The sequence below is a fragment of the Coccidioides immitis genome, assembly GCF_000149335.2.
Source record: "Coccidioides immitis RS genomic scaffold supercont3.1, whole genome shotgun sequence".
NCBI lineage: Eukaryota > Fungi > Ascomycota > Eurotiomycetes > Onygenales > Onygenaceae > Coccidioides > Coccidioides immitis.
Window position 1 is genome coordinate 7,414,838 of NW_004504310.1, and position 25,224 is coordinate 7,440,061.

Sequence of the window (25,224 nt, forward strand, 5' to 3'; positions counted from 1 at the left end):
CCCTTGCCTCAACGCCACCTCGTGCATTGGCTCTCAGGAAGATCGAGTGATAATTGCTGTCAATTTGCAACCCCGCCAATCGCTGAGCGTCGACAGGAGGGCTTATCTAAACTCATTCCTTATCGGCGAACCCCTCCGACTAACTAATTTCTCGGTGACTCCGCCGAAGTCGCAGCTTGCTCGAAATTCCATCATTACTCACAGACGAACCTTGTCATTAACATTCTTTTCGAGAAGGCATCATAATTAGTCTACCATGGCCTCAGTTCCTAAGAAAAAGTGCGGTGAGTCCGATCCCTGCTCAAATACCCCCCCATGCCGTTTTCAGTGCTAATCGTCAATTAGGCGTCCTGGGAGCCACTGGCTCAGTCGGTCAACGCTTCGTCTTGCTCCTTGCTGACCACCCTTTCCTGGAATTACACGCTGTTGGAGCATCATTTCGCTCCGCTGGCAAGCTCTACAAGGATGCCGTGAGATGGAAGCAGGCAAAGCCCATCTCCGAAAAGATCGCCAACTTGCTTGTACGGGATTGCAGGTCGGAGCACTTCAAAGACTGCGATCTTGTGTTCTCGGGCTTAGATAGTGATATCGCTGGAGAAATAGGTTGGTGCTACCGCTTGACCTGGACTTGGCAATCTTTCTTGGACTTGAACTAAGGATCTGGTGCTTTGTAGAGATGGAATTTATCAAGGCAGATCTTCCTGTGTTCTCGAACGCGAAGAACTATAGACGCGACCCAGCAGTTCCGTTGGTCGTCCCGACCGTCAATACTTCGCATCTTGACCTTATCCCTTACCAGAGGAAGCATTACAACCTCAACAAGGGTTTCCTGGTGTGCAATTCCAACTGTGCTGTCATTGGCATAGTCATTCCATTCGCTGCTCTCCAAGCCAAGTTCGGCCCTGTCGAAGAAGTTGAAGTTTTTACAGAACAAGCGATCTCTGGTGCTGGATATCCAGGTGTCCCGAGCATGGATATAGTGGATAACGTTATTCCTTTCATTTCGGGAGAGGAAGATAAGTTAGAAACCGAGGCCCAAAAGATCCTTGGTACATTGAATGCGGACGCCACAGCCTTCGTTGAGCAGGAAGGCCTCAGGGTTGGCGCAACGTGCACTCGAGTCGGGGTTACAGATGGACATATGGCATTTGTCTCTCTAAGGTTCAAGAACCGCCCTCCTCCCAGTGCGGAACAGGTTGCCCAAGCGATGAGAGAATACCAATCCGAGGCTCAGAAACTGGGTTGTTACTCTGCTCCGCCACAGGCCATCAAGGTCTTTGATGAACCTGACCGACCACAGCCCAGGCTTGACCGAGATCTGTCTGGCGGCTATACGGTGAGCGTTGGCCGTATCCGAGAAGGCCAAAAAGGTGGATATTTTGATATTAGGTTTGCGGCTCTGAGCCACAACACTGTCATCGGCGCAGCGGGATCGTCGATCCTCAACGCGGAAGCTGCTGTGATCAAGGGCTATTTGTAAAAACAAAAAGCTTGTCATGATACATAAAGACGGAAAAAGCTGTTATTAATTCATCCAAGGCAAATAGTTAATACAATACATCTTCTATGTGCTTCGGGCGCTTTTCACAATCAAAATCTAAGATTAAGTTTAGCGTGATTAACTAGTTAGTTATGTCAGCAGGGACGGAAACTGCGCTTTCCCCAAAAAGGGCAATTTTTAGGGCTCGACCAACAAACCGCTCCACAACACCAAACGCATTTTCGTTTCCCCCTTCGCGAAATCTTTCTGACCTTCGACTCGCGACCAACTCGACAACCAAAGCGTTCAAGTCGACAATACATCCAAAATGGGCCGTGGACCGTGAGTTATCCTTTGAAAAATAGTCAGCATTTCATATGCGCCCCCATTGCTGACAATTTCGCCTACAGAAAGAAGCACCAGAAGCGCTTGAGCGCACCCTCGCACTGGCTCTTGGACAAATTGTCTGGTGCCTATGCCCCTCGCCCATCCCCTGGTCCTCACAAGCTACGAGACTGCTTGCCTCTCATCGTCTTCATCCGTAACAGGTTGGTTTTGAAAAAATTGTTCACTCTGTAAAGAAGAGCGTTATCTAAGATTTGTCGTATCACAGGTTGAAGTACGCCCTCAACGGACGTGAGACCAATGCCATCCTCATGCAGCGCCTCGTCAAGGTCGACGGCAAGGTCCGCACCGATGCCACCTACCCAGCTGGCTTCATGGACGTCATCAGCATCGAGAAGACCGGCGAGAACTTCCGTCTTATCTATGACACCAAGGGCCGTTTCACTGTCCACCGCATCTCCGGCGAGGAGGCCGAATACAAGTTGGGCAAAGTCAAGCGTGTCCAGTTGGGCAAGGGCGGAATCCCATTCTTGGTTACGCACGATGCGAGAACGTGAGTTTCTGATCATATTCCGCATCATTCAGACGTTGGACCAAGCTTTGGTTGATTTCGGGTGGGGGATTGAAAGACGCGACATCATCACATTCTCCAATCGATAATCTCCATGAAACTTGGGAAACAAACGGTGAAAGATGAAAGATAGCCTTGGAACATGAAATGCTAATACAGACTACTCTAGGATCCGTTACCCTGACCCAGCCATCAAGGTCAACGACACCGTGAAGATCGACATTGCTACTGGCAAGATCACCGACTTCATCAAGTTCGATACTGGTGTTATCTGCATGGCCACTGGCGGTCGTAACATGGGTCGTGTTGGTGTCATCACTCACCGTGAGCGCCACGAGGGTGGTTTCGGTATCGTCCACATCAAGGATGCTATTGACAACACCTTCGCTACTCGTGAATCCAACGTCTTCGTCATTGGCCATGAGAAGCCCTGGGTCAGTCTTCCTAAGGGCAAGGGTGTCAAGGTAGGTTCTTATTCTTATTACGAACTTCTCATCGATAAGTGCTAATGCTCTGATTTACAGCTCTCCATTGCTGAAGAGAGAGATCGTCGCCGTGCCATGGCTCTTGCTGGCCGCTAAACTGCCTATCATCCATTGTCACGTATGTAGCGGTAGGTTTTCTAGCAATTAAAAGATATCCATGTGAATCAATAAGAAAAAATAATGTTACGAACCCTTTTATCAAGGAGAATGGCGTCGGTTGTATCTCAAGGAGGTATACGGGGCCAATGGGATCTTCCTATAATGAATTCATGTCTTATTTCCTTGTAATCATAGTATCAACTTTGCCAGTATGCAGTTCCAACCCTGCAAGCGCAAGCAAGTAAACCTCACCGGAAAGCTATGACAACTCCCTCCGGGCAAGCCGAAGATGCAAGCATTGGGCGGCCAGTGATAGCATGAACAGCTTCCATTCCAAAGTCACCCCATGACACGTATGTTTCTTGCTCTATTACGGGAAACTCGGGGCCTTCTCTCCCTCCGTGCAATCCGGTTGCCACACCCAAAATTTTCTTCCAGTGCCTAAGCACCAATGAAGGGTAGACCTTCATACAGCACCACACTAGCTGGGCGCTACACATCGAAAATTTGCCTAAGGAGATCCAAGCCTTTTGTTTAGTCGAAAGAGGTGCAGCGATATGCTTCAATGCAGCTTCGTATTCAGCTTCCAAGATCAGCTATGGATAGGCGATACCGGACAACCTTGAGGACGTTTTTGATACAAAAGTTCTGCAACTCATGGCCACAACTGCACACCGGGCAGTGGAAGTAGAAATTTGTGAATCCCCTTCTTGACATTTGATATGAAGATTTCACCTTCAGTAAGGGGTCGCTAGTTAGTGGTCAATTATATGTTATGCCATGGCACATGCATACCAATCTAATTTCTGGGCTAGATCTTGCTCAGCTTTTGGTTTGAAATAGCGAGAGGTTTGTTGGGTGCTTTGTATGTATTGACGGAGGATCCATCTCGGCTTGGGCTCAATTGTAAACAGAAGGATACAAAAATTCCTGATTTTTTTTTTTTTTTTTTTTTTTTTTTTCCTTTTTTTCCATAACAGTGCAGACCTGAACGTAACTACTGGGCAACACAGGGATTTCGAAAGTAGCCTTTCTCGATGGCGCCTCAGAAGCGGTTCAAACTATCTCCCCTGCACAGAAATTCTATGTGCCACTGACTCGTTACATCCGGGATGTTGGCCACCAGCAGCAGCTTTCGAAAATTGTTCAAAAAAAAAAAGGGGGGGTAGGACCTCGTATACACGACAGGCCACAAATGTGCAATAGGCCTGCATTTATTGCCACCCCAGGAGGGTATGTGCTCGCTAAATGCAAGATTTACAACCTGCATGCTCAGTGCATAATGTGCAGACCTAGGCATTTAAAATTCAACCAGGGACGCCCCAAAGATGGCCACGACTACCTAAGGTCGGTTCGGGAACCTTTAGCACCCTATTGACTGGATGATGGTATTGCCCCATGGGTCTCAATACCCGGTATAGATAGCTCAGGAAATTTGAGATCGTGTAAAGTCATATTGAATTGATTTACCTGAGGTACTTCATCATCGACCACCAGACGATCATACGGATGAGTTGGAAGATCAGGATCTCCGTTGCGTTTTAGCCCTTCTCAGAATTCGGAAACCGAAACATCATACATCAATTTGTACTTGTACCGGCTCCAATGGCCAAGAACTATACCCATGCGGGCTGGCTGTCCTTTTCTCACCGTACCAGGAAGTATGCAGCTGGGCGCCTGGTTTCACGCAGCAGAATGCGGAGAACAGCAACATAAGGAAATATAATATGAGTGAAAAGAATCCACCTTGGTAACTGAAAATCAAAAGTAAACACTGAAATTCCATACTTAGATGGGCTAGCCGTGATACCTCGAACATCGGATGAACCCAGCTGAAACTGATCAACCGTCGCCATAAGCGGAGCGTATATTACCTGATAGCCCATTGGATAGCAGCATGGACTGTGATATATGTAATCATCGCCACGGGTGGGGTGTCGAGCCTTCTCGGTGTCCCCAATCATATACTTAGTACTTTTCTCCCAGCCGATAGTGGTTGTCAGAAAGGTTCAAGTATGTTGAGAAGGCAAGTTGCATGGCCCGCTCTAGAAATTATAACTATACCCGGGCATATCCTATGAAACCTCGTCAATCATGCTCGGCTTAACCATTGGTCCCCATCCACACGCCTGTGGAAACTGCTGCAAGGACGGCCATTCTCCTAGCGCGGTCGGATTGGCTGCCAGGCTCAACAAACTAGCGGGGACTCAGCATTCTTGAGGCATATGCAAGGATAATTGCCCATCTCACCTAAACCGGGGGAAGAGCTCAAGTAAATTGATACCTCTCAATTGGAAAAGATTCGTTGATGATGACAGGATGTATTGTAACCGTAACGACAGTGGCGCTTTGATATGTAATTCCAGGGCATGGTATCAAGCCAATATAATTTCAGGAATCAGGCTACAAGTTAATCAGCTCTTGATCAGTGGGTCTCCCTCAGTATCGCCACAGAACGTTCCCCTGCCAGCCGGTCTAAAACCATGGGCTCAGATGCGAACTGAGAAGAAAATACGGCGATGCCGATTAAAGATAAGCCAATTGCGAATCCTCCGTTTGATCCTACAAGGACAATGGAAACAGGCCAGCAATAGCTCCCTGCCCCTTGGTATGATATTCCGCGATATGAGGATGCAAGAATGGGAGACCGGGTTTCTCCCCCATAGTTCGCCTATATGCTGCGTAGTTGTCGGTAGAGTCTAAGAGGTTGAAGAGAGAATCCAGCGAATCAATTAGGGGCGAATCAAATGGCCGAGGTTGCGCTTCTTGAAGGCCATGGAGCATTGCCGTAGCCGAATAATAGTTTCTCATATTAAGTAGTGCCTGAGTATGAGAAAGTTGTTAATATCATGTTTAGTGCTGATAATATAAATGTATTTTCTCTCTTACCTTTACACACTCCTTGAAGTAATGGAGCATTTCGACAAAAGCCGTACAACATTCTTCAACTGACATCGAAAGTAAATGCCAATTATCAACCAGAGTTTGTAGTTGGCCGTTTTCTTCACCAAAACTTAAGGTCGAAAGTCCAGTAAATCCGCGCTCATCAGAGAAAGTGAGTCTTCTCGCTAGTGTCGGGGCAGGGCTTGATGCAAGAAAATCGTCCAAATGGGGGATTTCCGCATCGAAAGGAGTAGCCCAGTTAATATCCACGTCTTCGTGATATTTGCGAGAGAAACGGATTGAAAGAACCGAGAGCTTCTTAAGAAATTTGACGAATGGCCTGGGACGAGACTTAAACAGAGCTTGTATCGGTTCAATGAGGAATTTGGCCACGCGGTGGTTCGGAATCGTATTTTCACTTGCAAGCCCCCTATCTTTCAAACACTGTAGCACCGTTCGATGAGCCCATGGGCAACGGGATCGGAGTTGCTGGTTCTCATTTAGCTTGAAGTCGACAGTTTTTGGAGCCTTCTCACACTAACCTTTTCCACATCAACATATATGCACTCCTTCTCAGGATGCCTATCAAGATGGGCGGAAAGGAGATTATATAATTCTCGATGCTGCTCTACGAACCATACGATAGACATCGTAGGGTATCCAAGAGCAAAACGCACCCAGTCCTCGAAAGAAATTGCTTTGAACTGTAGAACACTCTCTGTATTGATTTCCAGGGCAATAGTAACAGGGTTGACACCGTTCAGATAATTGGGAAACCAGTTCCATGGGATTGGAAAAATGATTTTCTGGCACAAACGGATTATCTCATCGACCTTCTCGTGGTGAGCAAGGTCAAGAAGGCCCGGCTGTCCTGGAGGGAACAAAGACGCAACGAATTCCGTTAAAGTGGCAGTGTTTCTATTTTGCAAGATTCTTCTCGGGAAATCGTCGTCATCGTATAGACGAAATTGGAGTAGTCGTTTGATATCGCCGATATTGAATGCCCAAAGGATGGGTAAGGCCTCCTCTTCCCACCACCGATAAGTAACATGGAACCGGGGCGGTGTAAGTTCTGTGTTAAATAGAGCCACCAGCTTCAGCGGCTGGGGACTTGCTACAGGCGTGTAGACGGCTTCATGCAATACACGAGGGACGGTACTAGACTGTTGGGATGTGGCCGACACAAGGAAGTCTTGATCTTGAATCGAGCTATGGTTGAAATCCAAAGGTGGGTTCTGTAGGTCAGGAGCAAAGTCCTCTTCCGTGCGATGGTGTGCCATAGCAGACAACTCTAGCTGGTTCCTCGAGGAGGTGCCTGTTATTCCAACATATAGATCACAAATACCTCGTCAAAAGGGTCGTTTGCTTGGAAAGAGAGTGAAGAGGAGAAATGGGGAAAAAGGCATCTGATTAGTGTAAGGAATACAGACGAATCATCACCTGAGACAAACCAGTGTCGACGAAAGGGGGCTGAAGAGCGAATAAGAGAATAGGTATCATGGTCACGTCCCAACCTCCAGAAAAACGAACGCAGAGCACTTGGGGAGGTTACCGAGATAGTTACTCAGTACGGAGTACAGACGGAGGAGGTGTCCTGCAAAAGCGCATGGACCACAGGGATGTAAGAATGGAACACGGACTATCATTATAAAGTTCCCTAATATGGGTCATGAGGGGAAGATTCGTTGGCATTGGGGCCTTTTGCTGTATCGACAGAGACCGAATGGTGGCGTCCGTAACTAATCGACATTGTGGTCCTTCTGTGTTCCAGAGATCGGAGTTGGGGCTCTGAATAGGCTGATCAGACGAGAAAAGCTGAAGAGGATTCAATCTGCTCCGTACTCCCTGAGGTTGGTTCAAAAGGGGTCAGATACGGCAGGGTGGTCTGAGTGGCTGTTGTTCCTTGGAATTTCCATCTTTGACGCTAGTTAGGGCCATGGGAAAGGTTCCAGGACCCATTCGCCTGGAATGGATCCGTCCCACCGCCGGCAGGCTGGCAACTCAAACGATCAAATGGCCATTCGCCAAGAACGGTTTGCCTGACTTCAGCAGATCAATCATGTAATACCTGTACGAAGCGTCTTTTGCGAGCCGTTTGAGCGGTTTTTATTGACCTAGTTCGGATCTCCGCGTCATCTGTAATTTTCCAAGGTTATTCACGTTAAGCTGTGTACTGCTCCAGCCCGCGCATCCTCTACAGTTAAGAGCATCAGTGTGATGCGAGGACGGTCTTTAGTGTTCACGGCCACCCCCAGGCACTCTCTTACTTCCCTACAGCCTCCCAGCGGCTTGGATCTTGCTCCCTGACAAACTATTAACTCTTTGGGAATCACGGGCCGTTCGGTACGGAGTGGTGGATTATTAGTTACTGTGTTCGTACCCCGTACCCCATACAGAACGCGGAGACGGTTGCATCCAACTTCCTTTTGGCGGATGAAATGAACTATCATTTGCTGTCCCGCAAGCGATTATGCTTTTTCAGGATTCTTGAGAATGTTTCAGCGAGAAAACTTTCGCTTGCTATCGGCATTGCAGCCGTGAAAAATGAAGCCCAATACTTCGTACCTGCGCGCGTGATTTCTTTCCCCGCATAAGAATGCGGCTGGTTCCAGATGAAGTTGCATTGAGCATTCGAGAGCCGATCCTTGTCCCTTCCCTATGAAAAGCCCGACAAGCACGGAGGACGGGCAACCCATTGTTTGCCTTCCGGGACCAGGAATCCGCTGCTTGGATTCGCGGCATTCATTTCGTTGATGTCATAATCGTCCGTAAGCATTACACGGAACCTTCGTGTGTGAGCTGCAGCCGCATATTCCCAGCTCCACAATCCTTATGAAGCTGGATCACAGAACAGTCGCTATACGGAGTACTGATGTGGCGCCAAAGGGCTTTGATGGGCTCGAAGTCCCAACTGGGCTCGGACTTTTCAAGTTTCCATGGACATTCGTTTTTTCCACGTGGCTCGGAGCTGGAGGTGGGCTGTAATATACGGTACGGGCTAATTCATGTATAAGTTACATAGTTGTATCTTGTATTGTTACCTTGCTTCAGGTGGAGGTACGGGAGAGGTACCTTGTAGATTGCAGATTTCGGCAGGATATGTCACCAAAAATGATGCTATGCAGTAACTTACAGAGTATTTCATACACAAAGCAGTCTCAGAAGCCCATTTTCTTTTGAATGATTTTTGGGAGCCCAGAAAACCCTCACTCTAAGCCGCATTCGTAGTAGAATATTCTTTGAGTGTATGGATGTACTGAACATACCTTTCATCCTTCGTAAAATTACCTCAGCCACAGTTTGTACATACATAATTCGATAGTTAACGTATGTACGGAGTACGGAGTACGCTGTATGGAGGAATTTTACGGGCTCATCCGTCCGCACCCCGGAGTCTGTTCCTCGATGCTGACCGTACGAGTACTTCTTTCGCCCTCCGGAGAGTGGGCTTCGTATGGGTGCTTCTTATCCTCTTTAGGCTCCCGCAGTCGGAAATACAAAGTTGAGGGGACTATCATAAAAGGAGCGGGTAGGATGTAGTGGAGTTTTCCGCAAGCACAATCTGGTTGTGTATTCTTCTGGACCCTTATTACCGCTGCAGTCCGTACCCCGAAGGTATTTACAGTACATGATTACATACTAGTTTGCAGCTTTCTTACAGTCAAGCTCGAGTAACAGAGTATTATTTCAACTTCTGAGAGAAAGGGCGACAAGCAATTTATGGAGTAAACTTACCTACTGGATATTCACGTATAGTATGTATATATACTCCGTATGCTGCGTTGGAAAGCTTTTCTCAACTTGATGTCGCTGGTTATGTTGTCCGCCGCCGCATTTCTACAAATGATTTGTTAGTTACTGCATACGGTACAGGGATCATAACCGCCTGGTATACTTTGTACTCGGGAAAGGGTGCACCAAAGGTTCTTTTGCTCCACTCCCGGGCACAATGCCATGGTAAGGTTAGCGGGCTCGACGGATAGAGCCGTGTCCGCAAACTCTTCAAGAAGCTGCTGCGAACACGCTCCACCATAGAGGCCGCCTTCTAGACACTCTGAGCTCTGCTAGACCAATCTTTCTGCAGGGAGAAAGTAGCGGTCAAGCTTCTCAACTCCGACGTTCGGCCAATGTCGATGCTTGGTGGCGGGTTTACACCATGATTACTGCGTCCTCGGAACTAATACGTTGGCGTTTCAAGACGCACGTTGAAGATCGGATCGCTTGAGCGACCTGAATAAGAAACTTTTCTCAGTTCCGTCCTCGTCTCATCAGTAGAATGAAAATTTTGAATTGTATGATAGATTGATCGATGTCTCGCTTGAGTCTAGCCCCGTCAGGCTCATACCAGAGAAGCCTGGTTCCTGTCGCCAGATAGGATTCTAGGCAATTCGCAAGCGAGCCGCTTGAGATCAATCATTGTGACTGGTATGGTTTGGGGCCGCAACGGGACGCGTGGTTCGGCGGATCTTTTTGTGCCGTCTTCAAAAAGATGCCTGACTTCCCTTGCACAATCAATGAAACTGCTTGCCTTGGTTTTTCCAAATATTCCTAACAAGCATGCTAGCCGGTTCACGAAAAGAAACGTAGAAGCACCAATATTGCCGCATAACCAGTCGTTCCATTTATTCACCGCAATCAATGCATCCCAACCGACCCGAAGATGTGTAGCATATATATGGATCACGTCCGCAAGAGCCAGCGCGATTAGATAATTTTGGACCACCTTCGCTGCATAAGACCCCAACCCCTACAAACAGCAGTAGTAAAATACTGATTGCCGAGCTGATAGGCAAGAGACTTTATGCTCGGGTAGGGGATTAAAGCCTCGCCTATGTTTGGAGTCTGGCCAACAACGAATTTATGAGCATCGTAGAAAGCAACCCACCAGCCCACCAACCTAGCAAAGGTTAGTATCCAATCCGAATAGCAGTTAAATGCGGCAATTCACTGAAAGTGGCTCCAGGATGTGTGGCCAAAGTGGCAAGATGGTTCTCATTTTGAGATTCATGTTCATGGGAGGAATTTGACATCCCTTAAATTTTAACAAAGTGGATACATTCCCCTTGCATTGTTTGATTATAACACTCAATAGCCTCTCCGATTTCAGCATCTGCATGCCTGCCAGCTCCGAACCTCGAGTAGCTGCTGGTGTCTGAATGCTGAGCGTCGGGTTCGAACTTCGGGAACCCACCTGAAGTCGTGAATCACGTGATCAAGTGACTGGGCCGGGATTCTCTGTCGTCCATGGGGTTTGCTCATGGAGTACACACACTCAGATATCTTTGCAGCATAGACAGCGCAGCTTAAGCAAGGGAGAAATGCCCTGGAATGAAGTCCACGACACGTCTGCAGCGGCATTTTCTGTGCCTTCAGTCCTCGATGATCCCTTTTTCCAGTCAAGAGACATCCCCACGCGGCCGCACTTGCGAATAGCTCCTCTGCGCAACCCTATCCCTCCAGGCTCTCGAAAGATCCCTTCCCCTCTTGAGCCTGCTACTACCGGAATTAGGGACTCCGGGGCTTCGAAACCACCCAACCTCCCATCTGGAAATCCGCCAACAGAGCTACCTACACTCGAGGATTTCCTCAGAGCGGCGCGCAGAGATAATGATCTTCCTCATATCTTGGGCATGTTGCCGAGTTCAGAACAACCACCCAAGACTATACTTCCGGCTTTTATTAGTCTTAGGGCTGTTGAAAAACTGCCTTATTCCTCATTCTCTGACGAAGCTCCGCGAAAACGTCGCCGGCTAGAACATGTGGGAGACAATTTTGGAGAACTTCTACAACTACCTATCCCGAAGGTCCAAAAGGAAATACCAAAGCCACGTCCATTTGGGCCACTGCCGATTTTGAATGAGCTTAAAGAGCCTCCTCCAAATGCTGCTTTGTTTCCGCCCATCGAGGCAAATAGACGTCCTGTGATTTTAAACCCTCCAGGAAAGGGTACGTCCCCTTCCACCGAACAACCATCTTCGGAGCAGGCTGGGGAACGCCGTGCACAAAGAATAGAAGACCTTATTGAGCTGAACGACCAGGATGGGGGGGCTAATATGGAAAGCCAGGCAAGTGATAACCGAAGCGCAGATACCCAGGAAACGGACCAAGCGGAACTAGCAAGTGATACCGAGCGGGTAATAGATGGATACGATAAGTCTGCAGCAAGAAAAGAGTCTAAGAAACCAAAAAGGAAACTTCGAAGGTGGTCGGAACAAGAAACTCACGATCTTCTCCGCGGTGTAGTGAGATGCGGTGCTGGTAATTGGACTACCATTCTCGCACAACGGGATCTCAAATTCAATCAGAGAACTCCTGGGAATCTGAAAGATAGGTTTCGAGTGTGTTGCCCGTGGGCATACGAATCGGGGCAGACACCCACTTCGGATGATATCCAAGCCAGGTTGGCCGACAGTATAAGCAACGCCCAATCTGGCCTGGTTGCAAAGATAGTTCTCCCTGATCCCAGAGTGGCTAAGGGTGGTCTAGACTTTAACAAAGGGTCTATCGGAACCTCGAGCTTATCAGTAGCAAACTCCAGCCGCCCTACTACTGAGTTGGTTAGACCATGCAGATTTACGGCCCCAGACCTTCAGCAAAAGCAGTCAAAGTTGAAACAGAAGCGTTCTTCAGGGTTGAATGGAAGCCAGGGTCTGTCTAATAAATCTAAATCTACCCTCATATCGCTCGGCTTGCAAAACCCGGATGCGACCGTTAAGTCAACTCGGCGACACCGCCGTCCCTTCACTCCTGCTGAAGATGAAGCGCTGCTCAAAGGTTACGCTGTCCATGGATTTCAATGGACATTGATCCGTCAAGATAAGCATTTAGATTTGATGCATAGGAAGGCTACGGACTTACGGGACCGTTTTCGGACAAAATTCCCTGATGTCTATCGCGAGGGTGGCTTTGCCACCGTGAAAAAAATAGAAAGCAATATCAAGGGCGGCAAAACGCCAGCTACAGATGGGACGAAATCGAGCCTTTCATCTACGAACAATGCTAAGTTTGCGAACCATAATTCTCGAAAAGCGGACATACCTACCTCTACCAGCGGTGCAACCGCAGTTCCTATTGACCCAGCCATGTCGCCTCCCGCACCACCATCAAGTCTTCCCGAACCACCTAATGTACCAGTCACCCCGTCATTTTCATTTCCAATTGACGAGGACGTGCCAGAAGAAAACAGCTATGCTATTCGCTGGGCAGAAAACACTTTACCTCCATTAGTATGGGATGAGCTAGGATAAGTTTTCTTCACATCATAATAGCCCCCAGTTAGTTTGATTCTTGTTTGGAAATATGAATGCTTGGGTTAAATATCGTGCATTAGCCCCTTTGAGAATGATTAAAATATAATATTTGATACCGAAAAACGTTATGTTGTTTTCATTGTTTTTGCGGGTAAGTATAACAGAGTCACAAAAGTGTCAATGCCTGAACTCCTCATCGCTCATATTCGCTTAATCAAAAAGGAACACAGTGTCCTGGTCATACGATAATGAGACAGTACAGCAAGACCAAAAGAAGCGGGCTGATTTTGACATCGTTCCATGGGTGCACTCCACTTGACAATACTGGCCAAGGGTGAATTGGAACTAAAATGCATCAAACAAAGCTTCAGGAAGAATCACGCGGTTTCAGGGGGAACTTAAAATATCAAATCCTTGAGATCTGAAAGGAGTGGACTACATACAATATTCATCGATCATATAAAAGCATTACAAAGGCATGAAAGGAGCCCTTCAGCACAGGCCAATGCATAGTCGGTCGCCCATTGCTTGGTCACCATGCATTGCGATCCCAGTTTGGATCTAGAACCCATAGTTAGCTTTAAACTTCTTCATCTAAACAGCCATGCATGGGAGAAGGGGACTTGAGTTATACCTTGAACAAAGCTGGCCAGCACTTTACTTCCCGTCTGCAGCAGCGGATGACCTACAACGATCTGCAAGAATCGCTGCAAGCCTTCCCGTCGGTGCTCAATAACATCGTCACTAAAGCGATTCGTGAAAACCTTCCCCGGGAGCGGTGGAATGGTGACCCGTGCGCTTTCTCGCTCCAGGATGTCTCTGAAGTATTCGAAATCGGAGTAGCGACGGCGCACGACGGAGTGCTTTAGTTTGAAGGCTGGGATATTGGTGCGGCAGACAATTTCATAGGAGGTGTACATGTTGCGAGATGTGCCATGGGTTTGAGGATTTCTCACCTGTATGCCCGGCGAAAAAAGCGTTACGCGTTAGCTCACGGAGAAGGGCACGGGAAGGAGGGGTATCCGAAACTTGACAGGGAGAAGAAGAATCAGTACTAAACGGGGAAGAGTAAAACTGGGAGACGTACTTCGATTTCGAGGAAATTCTCTGGCGGTCCGTATATCTCCTCGAAGGTTTGTTGTCGCGCCTCTGGTAGGGCCTGCATCTTGATACCTTGAAGAACAGACGGTTCACGGCAAATATCGGACGATCGCGGACTGATGACGACGATGATAAGCAAGGAGAATTCCAAAGTATACCTTCTAGATTAGATTGAAAGCATAGATATAAATGCGCGTTCTGCAAAGGAGGGCCAACAGAGTAATGCTTCTCTCCTTGATATCTGACCACGGAGTGCATGACGACGATGCCGGTCCGTGGATGATAGTTGCTCCGCTCCGACCCCGCCTCCAGGTTGTATTATGTCATCACATTAAATTTGTCCAATCAGAAGCGCCTGTGGTGTGGGTCACCAACTATGACATAACCAGCTCTCGGGATGAACGGTCAAGTGCGACCTTGTGCGGAGCGCGGAGGAGTACCCGGCATTAACATCGCAATATGATTTCAAATGAAACGTTTGACAGTTCAGCCTCGTTTTCATCAAAGTAATCTCCATCTTTATATAGCCTCAATTTATACACTGTCCGACCGCGGAGCGATATATCAGCGCTTCCTCTCAGTGGCAAATCTCGGAGTTAAGAAGCCCATCCCAAAGTCCAGACCAGTTAACCAAGTGACGGATGCGTAACTGATCCGCCGCTCGCCCCCGTTGATAAACAAACCAATCGACAATTAGCACAGAGTACTCTCTATCTTGGTTGCGCTCAGGAAATATATCGCTCTTCTATTTTAATCCATGTACATCGGAGTCTGCACCTTTGATCAGCCCCATGAGCTCGTCCCATTTTCCCACCCCGACTCTGGCTGAACCGCATTCAGAATCAGACGCAGCCACACAGTCTGATGTGTCATATCACCTTGCACGTGAACAAATGAGCGATAGGTATGATGAAGGCTGTGGCGATGAAGATGAGGATCGAGATTTTGAACCTGAATCGGAGGAGTGGGAAGAAGAAGATGATGATGAAGATGAGGAGGATAACCTAGACCATGAGCTCCTCGAAGACGAGGCAGTGCGCGAGCTACTAGGTACGGATAGCTACCCTCAACCGGATTCCCAAACGCTTACATACAAGCTAGACCAAGAAGATGGAGATGTACACATCGAATTTACGGTGGAGGACAGCGACCAAGCTGAAGATGCGGAAGGTGATAACACTACCCGCACTGGCGCTACTCGAGGTGCGAAATTGTCAACGCTGTTTATCTGTACCGAATTACGGTGTTAACTTCACGCTCCTTTTTTTTTTTAGTAACAACAGAACAGTTATTTCGGTTACTGGGGGCAACTGGACTCAGACGCATCTTGCAGACACATGGATTATGGAGAGGACAGGCTTCTCACAACGAAGATGATGAAGATGCATTTGTTTTTGGTTCTTATGGCTTCAGGAGACGACGAAGGCAGAAGCCCGTTGAAGATCTATACCCCAAAATTCCCAGCGAAGCGGGAGCTGAATTAATGGTGTCCGGAACGTTCGGCAGTAACCCATACTATCTCGATAGAATTAAGAATAGAAGAACAAAATTTGGGACAAAAATGTTGTGGAGAGAGTTGGGCTTAGGGCCTCGTGGCGCCGACTTGAGAGCTGCCAGGGCGATTCCGCAGGTAATACCCACTTTGATGCTTGTTATTCATCATTTATGAAGAAAGATCTGACGAATAATATTACCTTAGGGCTTAATTCCGAGCTCCGTCCCGGACAAAATCGTACACTTTGATTCTCGATGCTATTCGGGACAGTTCTCCGACGATGGTAATTTTTTCTTTTGCTGTGGCCAGGATTTCAAAGTCCGGATGTATGATACTTCTAATCCTTGCGACTGGAAGTACTACAAGACAGTTGAGTGTCCATTTGGCCAGTGGACCATTACAGACGCTTCGCTAAGTCCAGATAATAAGTATCTGGCTTGTAGCTCTATCAGTAATGTTGTGTGTTTGGCTAGCACAGATCCAGCATCAAGCGCGGATCCGCATATATTGGATTTTGCTAAATCTAGACGACTTCGAGGTCCCAATCTTCAAGGATTCAATCATCCTGCAAGCGGGGCCTTTGGTGTAAGTGGAACCTCTCAATTATCATCAATGGACCAACGAGCTTATGAACAACCTAGATATGGTCTATTCGATTCTCAGGCGATGGGCGGGAAATTGTTGCTGGAACTTCAGACCGCTCCGTTGTCGTATATGACATCGAAACACAGCAGCCGATCTTACGGCTTCAAAACCATGAAGATGATGTGAATGCTGTCTGTTTTGGGGACAACTCGTCCCCGCATATTCTCTATTCTGGATCCGATGATACAACCCTAAGGGTTTGGGACCGACGGTCCATGGCAGACGGGCGAGAAGCAGGAGTATTTCTCGGCCATACAGAAGGCTTAACTTTTGTTGACAGCAAAGGGGACGGTCGATACGTGCTCTCCAATGGAAAGGACCAGCTGATGAAATTATGGGACCTTCGGAAAATGATGACCATTTCGAAATTCGATACAATTGATCCGAGTAGATATTCCACTGGATTCGATTACAGATTTATGAATTTTACGGATGAGGACTATCAACCACACCCGTATGACTGTTCTGTGGTTACATTTCGTGGGCACAGCGTTCTGAGAACGTTGATCAGATGTCATTTCTCACCACCACAGAGCACCAACTCTAGATATGTCTACACTGGCAGTGAAAGTGGAAAGGTCTATATATATAACCTGGATGCTACTATTGCCGGAATAGTGGATGTCGCAAAAGCAACATACCTAACTCGACCCATGGACCCGGATATTTATGGCCCAGCATCCCATTATAGGAGACTCGATAATCAATGGAAGACCGTCGTCCGGGATGCAAGTTGGCATCCGAGCGCTCCTATCCTAGCAGGTATGTTATATCTCAAAATGGGTCAATTTTTAAGGTTCTTTTTCTGATTTGTTCCGCGGCTTTAGCCACTTCTTGGAATGGATGGGGCATGTCCATGGGAACGTGTACTGTACATTCCTGGAATGATGATGCTTTAGATGATGAAGGTGATCCGTCTCTTGGCCAGAGCTATAACGCGCGTTTGGAATACGTCGAATCCTTTAATCGATTTAGTGATTTAAACCGCGATAGCGATCACGGGCTGAGAAGTCAACCAGTTCACCGACAGACTCGGCAGTCAGATGCTGGAGAATCGTCGGAAAGTATTTGGTAACGCGACAGGAATCCCCGATCATATATCGCGCAATATACTTTTCAAAATTGTATATAACGTTCACGGTGTTTCCCCCCGGATTTGGCCCCCTGCGATGATACCGTAGATAGAGCCAGATCAAGAAATAAAACAGTGCAAGAAAATGATAGAACCAATCATATACAATGGTATAGTACACGCAAAATACTAAGCCCCATAAAGTAAGGGAAAAAAAAGAGCCAAAGGACATCTCCGGTTGGGCAGTACAATAAAGTACTGCAACAAAAGAACCTTGAGTTTCCTCTATTCAAGTGCCCCCCTTAGGCGCCGACTCCCAAATTCACGACTTGCAAAATTATGTTCTGCAGTGAATATGCTAGCAGGAAAGGTTATGCGGTTCTGCAGACTTCGTCCTGATCGCTCTGAGGCATTCATCTCTCCACTTCACAGCCGTCCCAAACCAGCGCTTGCTGCGCCCTACATTATGCGCCTCCTACTAGGATATTATTGACGGGAATATGTACTATTTAACAGCGCATATTAGCATTCATGGTGATTCACTTGTGAACTATCATCTCTTCAACAAGGCCAAGTTGGCCCGGGTTCCGCGCTTTTAAAATCAAAGAAATCGGATGGACTGACTTAATTTGATGAAGTATCCTATGGCTCCCATAATGAGGAAACCAAATCCGACAGCCTGGCTGATCTTAAGAAACTCGCGCTTGTCGGCTAGAATCAAACGCAACTGTTAGCAGCGCTCTCGGATAGCAGTTGGATGCTATATAGATCGTGATATGAAAACGGAGAAGTGATTACTCGAGGGTGCAGCTACTTACGCTTCGTGCACCGGTTAACGAAGAGCATGCCATCCTTGACGAAATCCTTGGGGATATCGGCCAGTTCCTGAAATGTCTCGGACATGATGAGTGAGATCCGCGGAGGCGGGGAATGCAAGATGGAATAAAAAGAAGAAAGTAAAACCACCCTCAGCGAGGAACAGGCTTGGGAGAAAACTAGGCAGGTATGTGACTTTGGTTTGTCTTCATGGCATCGCAGGGGAGCATTCTGGCGAGGTGTCCTGTGTTGACAAGCCAAGTATCCCCTATCAGCGGAACAAATGTTTTCCCGGATTAACTTGGTGAGCTGTCACGTGAGAAACACGCTAATCCCGGTTCGTCCACGGTCGTCCTCCCTCTCACATCAGAGGACTCCCAACGCCTTCTTCTCATCTTCCTTCACATTCTTGTTGGCCTCTTTATCATTACAAGACCCCTTATTCCACCAGGTACATCAAGGAAAGGCACTTAGTGTGAGCTTTCTCCCCTGAATTGCCTTCCAACATTGAGCTGTCACCCCTTGCCGAAGGCAACTGGGATCAAGCACGCGGCTGACCACTCTCATGTTGCCATCGCTGGCACATAAGACTAAATATTCAGCTTGGCTTCACTGAAGCTCTTGCCAGACTTTTCTGCTCTCCCTTTCTATTTCACTTGTTGGTTCACGGATAGCTGTGTCACTTGTCTGCTTGATCAAGCTTCTTGCCCGCATACATTGCTTACAGACCACGGGGATTTGAGATATCATATTTGTTGGCACATTTGTCGAAGGATAAGAAGGCGGATTTATTGTGAAACACCTGAGAGTTTGGTCCTGTACTTGCCATCGAAGGCAGTCGGGCGGTTTATCTCAAATTCGAGAAAACTAGGCGCAGTCCATTCCCGCTTTTGCGAAACCTCAATACTCTTGTTTCACATAATTTGAAGCATCCTCAAAACCACCGACCATCAGGATTTGTACGTATCTATCTTGATTTTTCTTCTCGTCTCCCTCGATTTCTGCTTTCTATTTTCTCTATTGCCCCACGCAAGCAACAGAGACCATGACTGGCTGGATAACTTTGGGCAAGACATTAACTTTCATTTGTCCTACGAGAATGCTTCTTTATCGCTAATTCGGACTCCCTAACTGGCAGACATGTACTCTCCTTAAATCTCTGCGAGATCCAAAAGCCTGTGCATAACGATTTTCAAGGAACAATCAATTGCGTCTCATTTCAGAGATCCGTCCCCACATAGCCCGACATGGCCACTGAAGATGATAATTTTGACATTGACATTTATGGCGACGCAGGGGGGTACAATGGCAATGAAAACGAGGGAGATTATAAGGTGGAAGAGCCTGAGCTCATCCTCGATGCACCTGAAACATCCCATCAGAATGGGATAGGCGACGGCGGTGCCTCTGGTGGTAATAATAATGCTACTGAGAACGGCAATCATAAGATCTTTAAGACGGAAGAGTCGGGTCAACCCGGTAAATCGGCTTCTGATAATCTCCAAGTACCCCAACAGGGTGTCAAACGGAAAGAGAGCCCGACGGATAGGCCCACAGACCCAGACGCAACCAGTGCTTTGTACATTTCCGATCTCTATTGGTGGACTACCGACGATGAGATACGCGGATGGATAAACGCGGCCGGCTGCGAGGGCGAGCTCAAAGACGTTACATTCAGCGAACACAAGGTGAACGGTAAAAGTAAAGGGTATGTTTGCCACTCTGTATAGCTCTTAAGTTGTCTCTTGACTTTTGTGGCGCTGATTTTTTGCATTTTATCATAGACAAGCTTTTGTGGAGTTTACTTCGCCGCAGGCAGCAACGGCTGCGAAACATCAAATCGAATCTCTCAACGCCGCCCAGCAAAGTGCAAGGAAGTACTCGGTCAATTACACTCAGCCACATACCAACCCATTCCGTACACTTCCGAAGGATAACCCCATGCGAGGGAAGGATGACCGTTCGAGGTCTTCGTCCGCAGGCTTCAATTCGCCGGTCCAGGGGATGAACTTTGGCATGGGCAACACTGGTGGGTATAGGGGTGGTCGTGGCGGCGGATTCAATCGTGGAGGCATGAACATGGGTGGTTTCAATGCTAACCGCAATTTCTCCAACCCAATGGGCTCCGGTGGGTTTCAGGGCGGTGCGATGGGAGGCGCTGGCTTCCAAGGAACACCTGTCGGAGGCATGCAACCTTACGGAGGCTTTGGTAACCGCGGAGGTATGATGGGATCGAACATGCGAGGTGGTCCAAATATGCGAGGCCGTGGAGGCATGGGTGGGCCTATGGGCGGAAATATGATGCCTGTCGGTGGCATGGGAGGCGTTGGTATGGGCGGCATGGGAATGGGTGGTATGGGAGGTATGGGAGGAATGCCCAATCAGATGGGTGGCATGATGGGTGGAATGCAAGGTGGTATGGGAATGCAAGGTATTTCTATAAGATCATGTTGATGACATTTTCTTTTGGGCTTAGGTCGATGCTAATTTGTATTCTAGGGCAAGGTTTCCAGGGCCAGAATCCTCACTTTAACCCAGCGTTCTTTGGCCAACATGGAGGCAGTGATGGCGCCTGGAACCCCCATGGAGCAAAACGCACCCGCCAGGAATGATCCCGAAATCGGATCGACGAAATCTCTGGAAATGTGCCTCACTTTCTAAAACATCGCTAACTTCGAATCCCTTATGCATTATGACGCTACTGCCTCCATCCTCTCCTATCTCTATCCGATTACATTCTCGGTTGTATTAGGCAAACTAAAGCATTTGGCGTTTGTTATTTTGTCTCGCTTCTTTTTTCATTTTTTTCCCCCTTATAGCAGTGTTGAAAATTCCCTATGGCACACCGGCAATGTTCCATTGGTATCAGTCTCTATTGCTATGTCGGAACAATTCCCACCAGATAAAAGGTTTCTGTCTCTTTTTCTTTCCACGTTTCTCGTGATAATACATCCACAGAGGTTTCTGGAGTCTGTGGGTCATTTCAGAATGCTTTCTTTACCCTGATCCCGGTTCTCCATGGACTTCCTTTTCTTCTGCTTCTTTCTTGTTTCCTTTGCTGATCAAGTATGTGTTTGGGGTTTTTTTCTTCCTAGGTTTATTGTTGTCATCATTTACAAAATGGACTGTTTCATTTCTTTCCCCGGAATTAATATTTGTCGGACCATTGACTGTACCAAGGGATGGGAGGAGTAAGGAGTGCCTTCCTATGTACTATTTTATTCATTAATTGGATTTCTTGAATTTCAATATGTGTGACAACTTGTCCTGCTCGATTCTCCTTCAAACTCACGGGTGCCTGCATTTCGGAATCAACTTCCGCCCCGCCGGTCTTGGCATCGTCTTGGAAGCCCTCAAGGGCGGACATTTATTGTTCCTTTCCAATGGTCATTTTTGCCGGTTTTGGTTTCCGGACCTGAATCATGCGCGCTTTTCGCGAGTCTCCGGATTTTCCCCACAACTTGTTTCCATAGTTCGAACGCGGGGTGAGCCTCGCCCTAAATTATTCTTTTATCCCTTTGGTTCTTCGTCTCTGATTCTGGTCCGGCCTATCGGATCGCTCTTGTCATGGGATTATGCCATGACCTAAGCGCAGGGGGCCCCGGACTTTCGGGCCCCGGTTTTCTTATGTTCATACAAAAGCATCGGCCGAGACGCCAGCGTGCCGGTTGTTCCTGAGATACGATCAGGATTATAAAAACCATAAATGACATGGCCACAATGCCCGGCACAATGGCACCTCCTACTATATATTTAATTTTATGCATTTGCAAAACATGAGCACGTCAGCCAGGGTCGTGAACAACCTGCCTGGAGGTCTTCCAATTGCACAGGTACCGTTACATACCAATCCGGAAACGGTAGCATTGGAATATGTCCAACGCCTGCAATCTCTCAAGGCGTCGGATTTTACTGAAGATGCACTTTGGAGAGATACCTTTGCATTCACGGGAACTGTAAGGACGTTCCATACTCCAGCCGATATTGAAACCTCCTGGAACGACGTTACCGAAACCCATAAGCCCAGCGATTTTGCATTAATACCTGAATCAGCCCGTGTTGTGCAAATTGGCGTTCGGTCATCTTGGGTTGAAGCGAGGTTCGTCTTCAAGACAAACGGCATACCTCGACAGAACGGCTCTGGATTCGTGTCCTTAATACCAGCCGATGGCGAATGGAAGATTTGGCTCCTAAGAACTATTCTAGAAGGAATCGATGGTCTTCCTGATGTCGACGTTTTGAATCCGACAGCTCATCCAGTGCCCAATGGACACCAGAATGGCATCGTGGAGCCAACAAACTACGACTGCGTGGTGGTTGGGGCCGGGCAGGCAGGTCTCGCAGCTGCAGGTCGTCTGAAGGCGCTAGGCGTGCAATATCTTCTCATTGACAAGAATGCTGCTATTGGTGATAATTGGCTGTTGAGATATGAGTCTGCAAAATGTTCGTCTCTCTAACTTGCTGATTTGGGCCCAATTACATCTTTCTAACGTCCTCTTATAGTACATACCGTTAGAAACTATGGTAAGATTTTTGGGTTCGCTATTCAATTATGCTACACATAGCTAACGTGGGTCGATATAGCTCATCTACCATTTGAGCGCACATTCACTCCGGATTGGAAAGAATTTCTGCCCAAACGAGATGTCGCCAAAGGCTTTGAAATTTGGTTTAATAGATATGGAATCGTGGGTCGATCCTAGCGTTTTGTGCGAATCCTAGTTCTGACGCCGTTGAAGAATGCTTGGTTCTCTACCAATCTTGAATCCGGAAAATGGGACGAGGACAAGAAGGAGTGGGCTATCCGTGTTATCCGGGAAGGCAAAGAAGTTATTCTCACCACTAAACACCTTGTTCTTGCCGTTGGCGGAGGTGGTCAGATTCCACGAATGCCCACGTTCCCTGATCGAGTGCGTCCATCTTCATGCCAGCTCCAAACGAAGCCTTTTTTGGGTCAAACCCTAATATCTGGAAATAGGAGAAATTCAAAGGTGTCGTTCTCCATTCAGTTGATTATACGGACGCGAAAGAATGGAGAGGAAAGAAAGGTGTCGTCGTCGGTGCGGCAAATACAGGTACAACCTTTCATTCATTGCATGGCATTCAGGTTCCCTCCTAACGTTGCTTACTAGCACACGATGTTGCGGAGGACATGCAAGCTGCAGGCATGGATACTACAATGGTTCAACGTCAAGCAACATGTCTGATATCATCTCCAGCCCTTTCTTCTACTTGTCTCGTGCATTCTGACCCATTGGTTAGATGTTGTCCCCACCGACTACTATTTGAAGGTCACTGGAGGTATGCCACGGACCAATTAATGATACAATTTTCACCCAAGTGATATTAGTTTCTAACATACTACTAGCCGTCTTCAATGACCAAATTCCAATAGAAATAGCCGATAGAATACAGTTCAGCAACCCCATCGCTATCGGACGACAAATAGTGGCATACCATTTGCATAAAATGATTCGTGCAGACCCAGAACGTTTTGATTCTCTCGAGCGGGCAGGTTTCCTGCTAGATAGATTTGGTGACATTACATACCATGTCAGCGAGCGTGGTGGTGGTCACTATATGGATGTTGGTGGATCAGGAAAAATCTCCAAGGGGCTGGTAAGAAGGCACTATTTTTGATGATGATTTTGATATCAAATGCTAAACACGACGTTATATCAGATTAAAATGAAGTCGGATGCCCTTATCACCGCTTACACCGAAAATGGGCTTCTTTTTTCGGATGGCTCCGAGCTCAAGGCCGATGTGATTGTGTTCACAACCGGATTCGTTGGAACGCTTCGTGATGAGATTGCAAAATATCTAGGTCAGCAAATAGCGGACCAGGTGGACGAATACTGGGGCTTGGACACGGAAGGAGAGATTCGTGGAGCTTATAAACCTATTGGCCGTGAGTATCTATTGACCACCAATGGTACATATAAAAGTTGATTTTGCTAATAATATCATTAAGATCCTGGATTGTGGTACACTGGTGGCACACTCGGTCATTCTAGGTTCTTCTCTCGTTTCTTGGGTTTACAAATTAGGGCTGCGCTTGATGGCACTCCCTTGCCAGTCTATGAAAAGCTTCCGGGAAGACCAAACATGAAGGCACGCCCACTGGGCGAAATAACTGAATTTTTGGCGGGTGCTGAAGCTAATTAGATGAGCTGATGGTTTTGGTATTCTTCTCCCTTCTTCTCTTCGACAACTCAAGGGAGCACAAAACACTATTATGATAGGAATGTTTGTATAAGTGAAGAGACTGATAGTTTCTCTAGAATTTCTTTTTCTGTGCATACAATATAGAGTACCCAGTACGGAGTAAAGGCGCTGCTATTTTGCTTTCGACTCCAAAAATGATGGACACGGCGTCGCGATGTGGCTGGTGCGGGGCCGTTTGCCACGTGGTGGCCAGCAGCCCGGAACCAAGTTCCTCCGCGCAATGCCAAGACACTACTTTACACCCTGCAGACTTGGCGAGTTTACACGTATTGCGGTATTACGGTATTCTGGGCAGAATCAAAGGGGTGTCAGCTGGGGAAGGTATGGAAGTCACGTGCACGAGAGCACTGGAAATTAAGGGGGCTAATCGAGGCACGAGAACCTCACAGAATCTTCCTTGACTACCACCATCTTCATCTCGTCGCCGCGACGTTCTCCCATCCGATCTAATGCCACGCGTCAAGGATCCGTGAGAATCAAACTCAAGCAGGGAGAATTCCCCAGCTCCAGACCCATACGGGGCTCTGGCCACAATGCCATCCTACCTCCAAAATGCCGCCCTCAGAACAAATCCTCTTCGCTCCAAACTCTTCCGCTCCAAATACCAACGCGCGAAGCTCCTCCATGGCAAACGCCTTCATGACAAGCTCCGCCGCATCAACCTCCTCCGTCCACGACATATCCCTCCCGCCGCTCCAGACCTCTATCCGCTTCCGCTACGCAATCCATACGCCCTTGGCACCTCCTTCCCTAC

The 25,224-nt window shown here is 47.6% G+C and overlaps 12 protein-coding genes across 12 annotated transcripts; 6 read left to right on the top strand and 6 right to left on the bottom strand.

Moving 5' to 3' along the window:
- Positions 1-36: 36 nt before the first annotated feature.
- CIMG_00392 (aspartate-semialdehyde dehydrogenase) lies at positions 37-1,578 on the top strand. Its single transcript, XM_001246620.2, has 3 exons — positions 37-284; positions 346-603; positions 675-1,578. The coding sequence occupies exons 1-3, from the start codon at positions 257-259 to the stop codon at positions 1,478-1,480; spliced, it is 1,092 nt and encodes a 363-aa protein (XP_001246621.1). The 5' UTR covers positions 37-256; the 3' UTR covers positions 1,481-1,578.
- A 180-nt stretch (positions 1,579-1,758) lies between these two features.
- CIMG_00391 (40S ribosomal protein S4) lies at positions 1,759-3,150 on the top strand. The gene is made up of 5 exons (XM_001246619.2): positions 1,759-1,822; positions 1,891-2,028; positions 2,094-2,378; positions 2,566-2,860; positions 2,921-3,150. Exons 1-5 carry the CDS (start codon positions 1,809-1,811, stop codon positions 2,975-2,977), a joined length of 789 nt encoding a protein of 262 aa, XP_001246620.1. The 5' UTR covers positions 1,759-1,808; the 3' UTR covers positions 2,978-3,150.
- Positions 3,151-4,626: 1,476 nt separating this feature from the next.
- On the bottom strand, positions 4,627-4,944 carry CIMG_00390 (uncharacterized protein; the record flags this gene model as incomplete). The annotated part of the gene is made up of 1 exon (XM_001246618.2): positions 4,627-4,944. One exon carries the CDS (start codon positions 4,942-4,944, stop codon positions 4,627-4,629), a length of 318 nt encoding a protein of 105 aa, XP_001246619.2.
- Positions 4,945-5,542: 598 nt separating this feature from the next.
- CIMG_00389 (uncharacterized protein) lies at positions 5,543-7,143 on the bottom strand (the record flags this gene model as incomplete). Its single annotated transcript, XM_001246617.2, has 3 exons — positions 5,543-5,803; positions 5,870-6,352; positions 6,406-7,143. The coding sequence occupies 3 exons, from the start codon at positions 7,141-7,143 to the stop codon at positions 5,543-5,545; spliced, it is 1,482 nt and encodes a 493-aa protein (XP_001246618.2).
- Positions 7,144-7,864: 721 nt separating this feature from the next.
- CIMG_12879 (uncharacterized protein) lies at positions 7,865-9,136 on the bottom strand (the record flags this gene model as incomplete). Its single annotated transcript, XM_004445896.1, has 7 exons — positions 7,865-7,931; positions 8,131-8,174; positions 8,244-8,306; positions 8,429-8,519; positions 8,643-8,861; positions 8,905-8,980; positions 9,130-9,136. 7 exons carry the CDS (start codon positions 9,134-9,136, stop codon positions 7,865-7,867), a joined length of 567 nt encoding a protein of 188 aa, XP_004445953.1.
- Positions 9,137-10,202: 1,066 nt separating this feature from the next.
- Positions 10,203-10,871, bottom strand: CIMG_12880 (uncharacterized protein; the record flags this gene model as incomplete). Its single annotated transcript, XM_004445897.1, has 2 exons — positions 10,203-10,610; positions 10,812-10,871. 2 exons carry the CDS (start codon positions 10,869-10,871, stop codon positions 10,203-10,205), a joined length of 468 nt encoding a protein of 155 aa, XP_004445954.1.
- Positions 10,872-11,181: 310 nt separating this feature from the next.
- Positions 11,182-13,236, top strand: CIMG_00387 (MYB DNA-binding domain-containing protein; the record flags this gene model as incomplete). Its single annotated transcript, XM_001246615.2, has 1 exon — positions 11,182-13,236. The coding sequence occupies one exon, from the start codon at positions 11,182-11,184 to the stop codon at positions 13,108-13,110; it is 1,929 nt and encodes a 642-aa protein (XP_001246616.1). The 3' UTR covers positions 13,111-13,236.
- Positions 13,237-13,293: 57 nt separating this feature from the next.
- Positions 13,294-14,423, bottom strand: CIMG_00386 (sorting nexin-3). The gene is made up of 3 exons (XM_001246614.2): positions 14,201-14,423; positions 13,748-14,069; positions 13,294-13,674 (listed from the first exon to the last, which is right to left on the bottom strand). Exons 1-3 carry the CDS (start codon positions 14,276-14,278, stop codon positions 13,646-13,648), a joined length of 429 nt encoding a protein of 142 aa, XP_001246615.1. The 5' UTR covers positions 14,279-14,423; the 3' UTR covers positions 13,294-13,645.
- Positions 14,424-14,677: 254 nt separating this feature from the next.
- Positions 14,678-17,572, top strand: CIMG_00385 (WD repeat protein). Its single transcript, XM_001246613.2, has 6 exons — positions 14,678-15,264; positions 15,316-15,417; positions 15,489-15,844; positions 15,914-16,294; positions 16,351-17,116; positions 17,182-17,572. The coding sequence occupies exons 1-6, from the start codon at positions 15,006-15,008 to the stop codon at positions 17,427-17,429; spliced, it is 2,112 nt and encodes a 703-aa protein (XP_001246614.2). The 5' UTR covers positions 14,678-15,005; the 3' UTR covers positions 17,430-17,572.
- On the bottom strand, positions 17,422-18,454 carry CIMG_00384 (protein translocase SEC61 complex gamma subunit). The gene is made up of 3 exons (XM_001246612.2): positions 18,245-18,454; positions 18,051-18,137; positions 17,422-17,931 (listed from the first exon to the last, which is right to left on the bottom strand). The coding sequence occupies exons 1-3, from the start codon at positions 18,327-18,329 to the stop codon at positions 17,891-17,893; spliced, it is 213 nt and encodes a 70-aa protein (XP_001246613.1). The 5' UTR covers positions 18,330-18,454; the 3' UTR covers positions 17,422-17,890.
- Positions 18,455-18,661: 207 nt separating this feature from the next.
- On the top strand, positions 18,662-21,503 carry CIMG_00383 (RRM domain-containing protein). Its single transcript, XM_001246611.2, has 4 exons — positions 18,662-19,201; positions 19,381-19,950; positions 20,027-20,673; positions 20,742-21,503. The coding sequence occupies exons 2-4, from the start codon at positions 19,490-19,492 to the stop codon at positions 20,852-20,854; spliced, it is 1,221 nt and encodes a 406-aa protein (XP_001246612.1). The 5' UTR covers positions 18,662-19,201; positions 19,381-19,489; the 3' UTR covers positions 20,855-21,503.
- Positions 21,504-22,018: 515 nt separating this feature from the next.
- Positions 22,019-24,410, top strand: CIMG_00382 (flavin-containing monooxygenase; the record flags this gene model as incomplete). Its single annotated transcript, XM_001246610.2, has 9 exons — positions 22,019-22,685; positions 22,746-22,766; positions 22,827-22,930; positions 22,982-23,152; positions 23,221-23,317; positions 23,375-23,533; positions 23,611-23,861; positions 23,925-24,153; positions 24,217-24,410. The coding sequence occupies 9 exons, from the start codon at positions 22,019-22,021 to the stop codon at positions 24,408-24,410; spliced, it is 1,893 nt and encodes a 630-aa protein (XP_001246611.2).
- Positions 24,411-25,224: the final 814 nt, after the last annotated feature.